At 32.8% G+C, this 11,968-nt stretch overlaps 1 protein-coding gene across 1 annotated transcript; it reads right to left on the bottom strand.

The window, feature by feature from the left end:
* Positions 1 to 5,059: 5,059 nt before the first annotated feature.
* On the bottom strand, positions 5,060 to 9,687 carry LOC143082782 (fatty acid-binding protein type 2-like). The gene is made up of 4 exons (XM_076258636.1): positions 9,520 to 9,687; positions 6,740 to 6,915; positions 6,045 to 6,158; positions 5,060 to 5,299 (listed from the first exon to the last, which is right to left on the bottom strand). Exons 1-4 carry the CDS (start codon positions 9,593 to 9,595, stop codon positions 5,243 to 5,245), a joined length of 423 nt encoding a protein of 140 aa, XP_076114751.1. The 5' UTR covers positions 9,596 to 9,687; the 3' UTR covers positions 5,060 to 5,242.
* Positions 9,688 to 11,968: the final 2,281 nt, after the last annotated feature.

Raw genomic sequence — 11,968 nt, 5'->3', positions numbered from 1 at the left:
TGTGGAGCGGTATTTACTTACCCTTCCGGTGCACTTGAGATCTACTCAAGTTTTTTGGTGGGGTTCGTGTTGCTTAATATTTATTTGTCTGTGTTGTGTTTCGTGTGAACTATTGTTCGTCTGTTTGTCTTTTCCATAGCGTTGTCAGTTTATTTTCGATTTATGCGTTTAAATGTGACACTGGTATCTTTCGCTCCTCTTTTAGATATTACATGGACATTGCCTATAAATGCAGAGATTTTCAATTTCAAAATGTTGAGTTTCGTGGCTTTTAAAACTGTCTTTTGCATTGAAATTACTAAGTTAAACTTTAATAATTTAAATTTTGATGTAACGCGTCTTCTGATTGACTGACGTTTTTTAATTGTAAGCTCATAGACATAATTTAGTCATGTGACCGTGACATCATCAATATTTTTTCATGATTTACTATGGTTTAAAATGGAATTTAGAAATAACTGTACGCGGGTTATTCAGTGTGCACCACACAGTGGCGGATCCAGAAATTTTCATAAGTGGGGGCCCACTGACTGACCTAAGAGGGGGCCCGCTCCAGTCACGCTTCAGTGATTCCCTATGTAAGCAACCAAATTTTTTCCCAAAAAGGGGGGACCCGGGCCCCCTGCCCCCCCCCTAAATCCGCCTCTGCCACATTTTTTATGTTATTTCTTCATAGATAAAGAAGAAAAAAAAACAGTCATTCCATAAATAACCTATTAGCTGACATTGATATGACACTTAATCTTGAAAAATTTATATTAGTTGCATTTCACATGTTTAAATTAACGGAAAACTTGGCGAATACACACAATATAACTTCAAGGTTTTCTGTTTTCTTTAACATTAAATCGACCACAATCGTTTTGTTTGAAGTATTTAATTTACAATCGATGACCTGGCATATTATAAAATTGGATTACCGACAATTCATTGAGCATTGTTTTATTTTGCAGACAGTATCGTACTTATTGACTGTCTGGGCCAATAGTAGTGTTAATGTTAGATCTCCTGGTAACGTTAACTATTTATAGAATGTTGTATACAGCATTGACTATTCGAAAACAGTAGCTAAGATTGATTGATATATTGATTAAATACTAGTGTTTAATTGCTGTGTCAGTCAAAAAGAAAGCTAAATCGAGGTGGTCCAATGTTAAAGACATGGTGCTAGACCTTGAAGGTACGGTGTCTCCAACAAGGCAACTTTTACACATGGTCAAAAGTAATGTTAAACATAAAATTTCTCTTAATGCAATATTGACTGTCGTATTTAAACAACCCAGTTTAAAAAATAATTTCAATATATTCATTATTTCAACGATAGAATAAATATCGAATAATTTGATTCTAAATAGACAATGGTAAATTTTTCACTTTGTATTTTTCTTCAGTTTTTTTCGGTCTAAAAAGGATTTGATTATTATAGTTGCATTTACATATAATAGTTAAATACATGTATATTCGCCAACTCAAGGGAACGTACTAATGACTAAACACCAGCTGTACTTATTATTTAAGACACGAGCAACGCGAATGGTTGCACTTTTGGAGAAGGAAGTGTTTACTCTTGTTTGAACATTGGTGCGGTTAACAAATATTTTGGCATTTTGTTTCAGTCTGCTTTTGTGAAAGATATTTTACATTACCGACGGTAAATGAGTTTGGTAATGTGTAAAATTAGACAAAACATATTTACCAATCCATTTTAGTACATTTATGACACTTTTTTAATGACATCGAGTTATCAGATTTTAACCTGTGTACACAGTAAATCAAGTTTTATAAATCTCTGACGATCCAACCGTAACATTTATTTCTTTACTGTTTTGTTAAACAAATGATCCTTCATGCACGTATTAAAATACCTAACTGGTGAAGTCAATAGGCTTTATACAATTTTAGTTTCAGAAATGCATTTTTCCTTCTTCTGATCAATAGGAATATAGCTCTCGTGAATCTTTGTAATATAGTTAGATATTATATATCAAATAAATTTAAAAACTCTTCATGATGGTACATACGTCATTATACATGTAGACCCTTTATCAGGTCGAGAACTCTAGATTTCCTGACCTCAGAATATATTCGCATAGTAATTTCCAAAACACAAGGCCAATATGGCCTTGAAAACTTACCAACCGACTCAATGAACCACAATTCATTGTGGGCTACTACGAGGTTACTATCACTTGAAAACACGTGGAATTAATTGGAAAACTGTCGACTAATAAAAAGTAAGGGACTCTCATAATACATGTTTTTGTTCTGCGAATATGTTTAATGTAAAATATATAACATAATCTTCAATTTGCATGCTCAGATTAAAAAAATACTGTTTACTGGCTTCACGATTCGATTTTTTTTTTCGCCTTGTTAACTTAGTAGTTGCACAGGTTTTTATCATTGTTATGTTTTGTACCTGTGCATTAAAGTTCAAGGCTTGAAACTATAAATTTTGATATGAAGTGACCCCTGTCCACTATGACAAATTTGTGAGCTTATTTAAACATGTATACATTGACATTTCAAAAAACATTTATACATCGAAAAACACGAAAAATTGGCACAGAAATAGTACTATCTAAACTGGATATGTAAACTTTTTTTAGGACTTGAAGTTTAGGACATCATGATAATCGGTATGCTACAAAAAAAGTCTTATAAAAGCGGGACGATGAATAGCTCAACAAATTTTGTATAGTTTTGTTCATCGATAAAGTTCGTCTGTTCTTGATTTTATCACAAAATAATTACATTAGATGTATGTTTCATTATAATACTTTATTCTGATTGGCTAACTGCACATCACGTGTTATTCCGTAAGTAGTTGCATTGCTCAATACAACTTTTCATTCATAATATGCGTGGTAAAACAATAAAGTGCACAGGTGAATTAAATAAAAAAATATATAAAATTCGGCTTTTCATGATCATAGCTAAAACAATTAATTATAAGTATTGAATGCTTCTTTTTGTAACTTTATAGGGTTGTAAAAGCGTTGACCGTGCGCATATTTTTAGAATGAAGCGCTTCCGCGCTTCATACAAAATGTACTTCGGTCAACGCTTTTACACCCCAATAAATTTACAAAAAGAAGCATTCAATTCTTAAATATATCTTTGAGGAATTTTATTGATCGGCTGCTGTCATATTGACGTATGTGCAATATTTTCAATCGTATAAATCATATTTGTTTTTCGTTCTTTTTTTTTTTGTATATAAATCATGCCGTCAGTTTCTCGTTTGAATTGTTTTACATTTGTAATTTCATGGCCTTCTATAGATGACTATGCGGTATTGACTTTGCTCTATGTTGAAGGCCGCACAGTGACCTATTTAATTTCTGTGTCATTTGGTCTCTTGTGGGAGTTGTCTCATTGGCAATCACACCATATCTTCTTACTGATGAAGGTTATAACCATAAAGATATTGTTCAGTCACTGTGTCTGGCATTTTGGGGGATAAAAATCATTCGTTCATGGATAGTTTGAAGCAATATTAAAATGATTCTTTTCTGCATAATCTATTTTGTTATTGCATGAAGGTCATGGCTTCCTCTACTGTTATGCTCAAGAGTGACTAGGGACTAGAAAAATGGTCACCACTGGTCTTCCTCCGACCGGTTTGAAAACCCTCGACAAAGTTGGTTGTCCGTTTGACTGTGAGGGATGTACAAGTATGCAGTCACGTGCAGTCAGAATAGGGCCTTTAACTCTGATGCCTCGAGAGTGCCACAATCTTTGCACTTTGCACGTTAATAACCCTTGCAACAACTCTCTGAGGGGTTCGTTGGTGGCCTGCTGCAAGGCTTAATTTCTGTCCCTATCAATTTTACCCTCATTTTTCCATGGCAGTTCCCCCGACCTTCATTCTGGACGGCCTCTATTACAGGACCTTAATTCTTATTTACTTTAAATTTTCTCGTCCTGAACATGCATGAAATACTTGCCACTGGACGTTAAGCAACCAACAACCAATCAATCAATCCTCTACTGTACAATGTACATGTATATGGCGTTGTTGTATGAAATCATTTTTAAAGTACAGCAACAAATTGTAAGTGTACTAAATAAATGTATAATTTCTTAAAGAATAAACAAGTGAAACTGCGAGCTACTGCTCACTGATGATACCCCCGCCGCAAGTGGATAATATTAATAGTGTAAAAATATGCAAGTGTTCGGTAAACAGGAAGTTGTCGAGTGATGAATTTGAAAACGCATCACACGGTATAGTTGACTTATATAAATCCTGAAACCAAATTTCAGAAATCCTTGTATTGTAGTTCCTTTGAAAAATGTGACGAAAATTTTCAACTTGGCTATCATGTGTAAAATCATACAAGTGTTCGGTAAACAGGAAGTTGTCGAGTGATGAATCTGAAAACGCATCACACGGTATAGCTGACTTATATAAATCCTGAAACCAAATTTCAGAAATCCTTGTATTGTAGTTCCTGAGAAAAATGTGACGAAAATTTTCAACTTGGCTATCATGTGTAAAATCATACAAGTGTTCGGTAAACAGGAAGTTGTCGAGTGATGAATCTGAAAACGCATCACACGGTATAGCTGACTTATATAAATCCTGAAACCAAATTTCAGAAATCCTTGTATTGTAGTTCCTGAGAAAAATGTGACGAAAATTTTCAACTTGGCTATCATGTGTAAAATCAGACAAGTGTTCGGTAAACAGGAAGTTGTCAAGTGATGAATCTGAAAACGCATCACACGGTATGGCTGACATATATAAATGTTGATACCAAATTACAGAAAGGGTGGATATGTAGTTCCTGAGAAAAATGTGACGAAAGTTTCATGGGACGGACTGACTGACGGACTGATGGACGGACTGACGGACTGATGGACGGACGGACGGACGGACAGACAGAGGTAAAACAGTATACCCCCCCTTTTTTAAAGCGGGGGTATAACAAAACACGTAATAAATATCGTGCCTATGAAGCGCTTTTCCGGAATTACCTTCACCAGGAATGCTCAAATCTAAACATTTAAAATCCAGAGATGTATAAATACGAAGAAACGTGAAAAGCTATAATGACAAAAGATATATATTTAATTTTGTTTACATAAATAGAATACATGTAGCTAAAATCATAATGCATAGTAATATATACAATAATCGTAGGACAAGTTTGTTCTTTTATTCAATTTTTTCAACAACTTATTAACCTATAATGTCAAAACAGCCGTCTTATAACATGTCCTGGTCTATCTTACTTTAGGATACTTTGATTAACGACATTGTCATTGCTGTACCATCTTCCAGTTTGATTGTCTGGAAAGCAATAATAAAAATATTTATTGATTGTGTAGAAAATGATAATTGTTTGCTTAAAAAAACAGTCAAATGAAAACGATGACGGGTTTAGAATTATATTTCTACGAAAAACCAGTAGGGACATTCTGTTGTTAAAATTTCTAATTTCAAAATTTACATTTCTCAGTTACAACTTGACATTTCTCTGTTTCAAAATAAAATATTTCCGTTCCATATTTACTCAACATAGAATTTAGAAATATCAAATGGAAATGAGGAATTATGATTTAAGTATGTCCCTAACAGTGTTTCGTTGATAAATTTTTTATGATAACTGTTGTATCATTCGCAAACCTATGGAATAAGTTTGATAAGGTACGACCGAGAACAAAATTTAAAAAGCAAAACCGATGGAGAGCATATAAACCAAAAAGGACCTAAAGAGTACAGACAATTCATCTATGGAAAAAGACATTAATTCAAGCAAAATGATATGATAATTTTATGAACTAGTAATTTACAGGCAAAATACATGAATATATTAAAAATATTCATTACACTGTCGAAGCAATGACATATAAAACGATTGCTACCCCTCGGGTCTGATACACTCCAAACAACGGTACCGATACAGTGTTAGAAACACAGTAGGAAAACCAATAAAATCTCCTCGTATTATTATTTAAATCCTTCATTTACTAATTTATTTTTATTTTAACGATATTTGTGACATATCATAGGTTATGAAACCAAAATACTATACCTCTAGCATGTTCTTGCCAGTAACTACCCGTGTTACTGTCAATGTCTTCCAACCAGTGGCTTCACCCGATTCCACTTCTGTCATTTTTGTATCAGAATCGACGGTGATTGTATACTTGAAATCAATAAAAAGACAAAAAAACATTATTTTACTTCTAACACCAAACAAAACTTATTTTAAGAGCATATATAAGATACGATAATTTTTTGAAAATTCAGCGTTGACTTTTTCATTAAAATTAGTACAAACAATATTTATAAGTAAACAAGCCTAAAGCTCACACTGTACGTTGAACTGTTTTAGTGAACCATTATACTGGATCAAAACTCTAATTTGGCATAACATATAAAGAATTCATATCATAATGAACGTATGTACTCAGTTTTAAGTCTATATGATGAACTATCAAAATTCAAAAGTTTGAAAAAAAGACAAACAGACAGGAAATAAAATGCCGTCCAATCATGTTATGGTAGGCTGGAAATGAAATGACTGCAACATGTATGTAAGGACTGGTCTTTTACCACGACATTTTATATTCATTTGTTTGCATTAAATTGGTTTTATGAATAATTATAAGGGAAATCAATATGGTGCCAAATACAGCAAAAATGAAAATAATATGTAAGTTTAAAAAAAAATTATTCTCATTGCAAAACATAGGACTTGTTACAAAATCAGAGACATGCCGTTACCTTTACTCCCTTTCCAAACATATCGGTTTCTGTCACTTCCTCTCCAGACTTGAATTTGTATGTTTTATCTGGGCCAGCTGTGCTTTTAATTTCACAACTCCACATGTCGCCATCTTTTTTGAATTCTACCTCAAATTTAGCATTTTTAAACTCCTCAACATATTCGCTGGGTATTTCTTAAATAGATTAAGAAAACTATCAAATTCATATCAAAATGCCTTGAGAATGAGAATTAGTATATTAATCTAATAAAATCATAAATATGCTGCATATCAAGATGAGTACCCTAGCAAAGTTAAATTGGACATGTATATAGAGGTTGAAGGGCAAGTCTATACTTTATAAGTCTTGTATGTTTTTCTATTAACTTTGGTTCATTTTTATGTTTGGGATCATAGTGTGACGTCCATTTTCGCTGAACCAATAAACATTATCGTTTGTGCTAAAGCCCGCACAGGTTGTAATCTGACTTTAAACGTGTAAAACATGTACATGCACTATTCGGGGAAAAAACGAATTCTAAATTCGATTACCAATTAGAGGTCGGTCATTTAAAGACGTATTAACCGTATCATATACGTTGACCTATCCGCATCTGCAGATATACCGAAAAACAGTATGTGATCCCGAGCTTTAATTTTATGTACTTTCAATAATGCAAATGGGTAACTGATTAATTTCTAATGCAGAAATTTACAAAACAATTAGGAAATATCGAGAGAACGTTGTTGCGGAACATGTAACCCGACTTTTAAAGATATTCCGGATAGTTGGAAAAGTTTACAGGCATGATAGGAGTGAATACAGTAAAATCGTTTGTTTGTGGATGAACTTGTGGTCACGTAGAACCAAATTGTTATATGACAAATACGAGTGATACTCAGTACTTTTCTATTACCTTTAATGATAAAATCGCAAACGAACAATATTTAAAGTTCCTTGCTTGTATATAAATAGTACATTTGATTTTTTTTGTGTTTATTCATGTAAGATCTTGAAATATTTTTTTAAATAGATTATTAAAGGATTGTTTACAATATTCGAATCGTGTACCTGCCCTACATTGGCTCCTTTTTAAGGGCATGTAAAAGTAGTTGATAAAACCCCTTATTTTTTTTTACAACATTTTTTTAATTCTAAAGTAATTATTCATCACATATTTTCAATACTTATGCATTGCATGAACCCGGATATCCTGATAAAGTTAAATCAAGAAATTCGTTTCTGACGCCTTAAAATTATAAATATGTTCTGAGATTTGTTTGGTCACGAATTGAAAACTTTTCGATCTGTAAATTCTTGGATATTTGTTTGATCTTTTTGGTAAATTGAATAGAAAATGTTAGGAATTATGTCATTTGCCGAGAAACAGATACCTTTTACAATGCATTCAAAACCGGTCTTTAATTGTGTCAAATAAACAAATTAACGAAGCAATAATATTCATATTTCTATTAGGTGTGTTCTCATATTTCACAAATGAATATGTATATATTTATCTTTTTATGAATTAAACCGAGATAACAATATAATAATCCGAGATCTCGATATAATAATCCGAGATCTCGATATAATAAATCGTGATCTCAATATAATAAATCGAGATAACGATTTAATAATCCGAGATAACGATTTAATAATCCGAGATAACGATTTAATAATCCGAGATCTTGATATAACAATTTCGTTTTATCGAGATAACGATATATTTTTTATCGAGATCTCGGTAAAACAGTAATGTTTAATCGTGATCTCGAATTAAAAAAAATATTTTCTAATGTTTTGTGTGTCCCCTTACGGCTTTCCGTAACATCTGAACAATATACAGTAAAACATATACAATATTTAAAATAATCAACACCCAGCCAAACAAATTGACTTATGAGACACTGTAAAAACATATTACAAAGTTATAAACATGTATGCTAATAACTATTTACATTGCATTGAACTGTTTTATTAATATTCTTTTTAAAATTATGATACTGGGTAAAAAAAAACTTTCAGGTATATAAGTAATATTTGAAATAGCCTCGTTTAACTATCGAGTTTGGATAAATCCAATAATCCAGAAGTAACCATGTTACAGACTACAACACAATTGGGTGTTTCTATCTTCAGTACTAAAAAAATCTAGCACTTAAGCAGCAGAAGATAGCATATTTCTCTAAGGATTATCAAATACATTTTCATTTTTTCAACAAACGAAATCCCCCTTCGAGTGTCTGTTAAATTCCATTTTTTTTTAAATCTGTGAGCACATTTCCATTTATTCAGTGAGCTGATAAATGTTATGATCCTCAGTCAATCATCTTCTGAGATCATCGGCAACCACACGTTGATTATTTTTTCCTTTAATATAATGGGCACAAAAAGGGTTAAACTGCCAAAGAATAAGAGAAAAGAAATTGAATGCAAACCGAATAATAATTCATGCTCCTCTCTTCAGTTTCTCACGATAGGGAAGTTCTTTTATGATGTAAGTTCCAAATGGGAAAGGTATTCTGGAATATTATTTCCACAGGCATATATATTACAGTGTATGTTGACAAGCAAACCTTAAAATTAAATTGCATCTAGACCCTTTTTAGGGTAATCAGACACCGAACAATAATCTTTGCTGAAGTGGGTAGGTTGCTGGAAAATTTTTGGATGCCTATTTTTTTTTTAAATAAATCATCTTAGAAGGGATGAGAATAAAAAATGTTGGAACCAATGGAGATGGAGCTCGAAATAAAAAGTAAAAAAAGCTTAATAATATACAGTACAACTAAACTTACCAGATGCCTTTGCAAATTCATCATAATTTGTGTATGAGCTTGCGTCACCTTTCCATTTTCCAATAAATTGTGCCATTTTGTTGTCAACTACTGAAATGTACCTCCAGAGAGAATTTTATAACTGTATTTAAAAATTAAAATAGCTTAACTGTTTAAATAAACCTTAAATGAGTGACCTACATTACCTGTTAAATAGCTATAGACGATCGTAAATCATAATACTTTACCTTTGTTAAGTGTTGATCTTCTATTTAAATTAAGTCGAAGTGCATTATTGACATATTTATAGATGCATGAAATTGGTATTGAACCTTTTGAATTGTAGACATTTTAAACAATGGTCTTTCCACCTTTCCGTGGAAAGACCTTTTGATTTTGTTCCGATTATTATTAGATCTTTCCAACTTTCCGTGGAAAAGACCTATTGATTTCGTTCTGACTATTTTTTTTTTTCTTCCGCCTAAATTTTTCTTGCGTAGTACTGTTGTTTCACAAGATGTCGCTTAGATATTTGGAATATGATATCGTAAATTTTATGCGCTTTAAAAACTGACAACCGCGTAACCAAATACTTTACGGTACATAAGAGTTACCTCCCCCAAACACTGTTTTTCTTGTGGTCACTACTCCTCCGTATTCGTAAAAGATTACGACAAATTTGTTTTACCAATTTGCCCATTACGTCTTCAGGATTAGGATCTTAATTTGACCGAAGCTATCCAGAGACTCCATATAAGAGTTATTATCCCTTTTACATTTGAGATAAGTGATATGCATATGAACTCATGAACCTTTAGGCGTATAAACCTAGAACCGCTTTATTTGGTGTCCTTGGGTCCCAACTTAAAAAATGAGGTCAAGGACAAAGGTCAAGGTCATGTTCTAAATAATGGCATTCACTTCAAACTGCTTTTTCTCTGAAAAAAGTCCGGGGTAACATTGAAAAAAAATGTGAGCAAAATGTTAGTCGCGACATTATTTATGTTGTGAAATTTTGTCGAAAAAATACATGTAATATTTTGGGGGTTTTCATGCCACTGATATGGAAAAATCCACTAATTGACTAATTATAGCTTCAAACTTTACAGCTCTCATGATGCGTACATGCAATTTATCTTTGTAAATCATCTAATGCCCAAATCTACCCATCTACCCCTCCCCCCTTTTTTTTTTAGGAATCCCATTTCTATTTTATTATAAAAATGCTAATCCGTCTTTTTTATGAATAAATTTCTTTCCGAAATACAAATCTATTCCTGCACAATAAAATATCTGCTCCATTTCATGTACATATATTTCTGAAAATTGATCGATAAACGTTTTGTTAAAGGTTCATCATAAGGAATTGAAAAATATGGCCGTGTTTACACCTAAAAAATTACTATGAGTACAGACAAACTGGTACATCCAGGAAAGTTTTAAGGCATGGCAGGAACTAGATATATAAAAGTTATACGATGTCTACGTTTCAGAAAATTAAAAACTTAACTGGATTTTCATGTCCAGTTTTTTTCAGTCTGCAGAAGATAGCAAAATAAACAAACACCCGAGTTTCATTTGATACGGTCCACTCAGTTACACAGTTTAAATCACCTATTGTTTACAGGTGTCTATTGTCCATCCATTGTCCATTTAAATCAATACTACTCACAACATTGATTATATGAGGGGAGCTTCTCAATCGTTTTCACTACTTAGTTAATTTTTGCACCTTCTGCAGGAACGAAAAAAACTGGAAGTCAAAATCTAGAAAAGTTTATAATTTTCTAAAACATAAAATGCATTTAAAATTTATATATCTAGTTCCTGCCATCCCTTAAAACTGTTGCAGAGGCATAGGTTAGTCTGTACTCAAGAGTGAAATTTGGGGTGTAAAAACGGCCATATTAGCCAAAAGGTTATGATGAACCGTACTATAACACCAGCATTAATATTATTTTTGTGTGCATGCAATGAAAGAGTTGGCCAGTGGTCAGCGGTCAGCGATTGGACAATAGTTTACTTGTAAAATAAACCAAAAAACTTTATTTTCCGTTAGCAGTATAAATCACGTGCAGTCCGCTTAACGTTCCAATCTGGATTGAGAAATTAAAATCAATGACATAGAAATCAATCCAAAGTTCGTAAATAGTAGCAAAATCATAGAATCAAACTTCCAAATATGTATTAAAAAACAAATCTGTGTTCCGTTGATACGTGTACGAAAAAAGCATGCACGATCCGACATCAATGACCTGTAAATGAAAGAAAATTAAATCCGTTTTCACATTCTTTATACATAGGTGTGCTCAGGACGACGTCTCTTTTTGACTATATCAGCTTGATGACGTCACAATCACTGCATCCGGTACAGCAAGCTCGTCGCGCCGAACGGCTACGCCGTCCGCCAGTGTTGCCTGCTACTTTTATTATTTAGCCTCCTACTGTAAATCTTATTGACAACCCTGAC

Source organism: Mytilus galloprovincialis, chromosome 7 (genome assembly GCF_965363235.1).
Source record: "Mytilus galloprovincialis chromosome 7, xbMytGall1.hap1.1, whole genome shotgun sequence".
NCBI classification, from domain to species: Eukaryota; Metazoa; Mollusca; class Bivalvia; order Mytilida; family Mytilidae; genus Mytilus; species Mytilus galloprovincialis.
The sequence above is the reverse complement of the archived record's forward strand: the minus strand, read 5'-3'. Positions and strand labels throughout refer to the sequence as shown.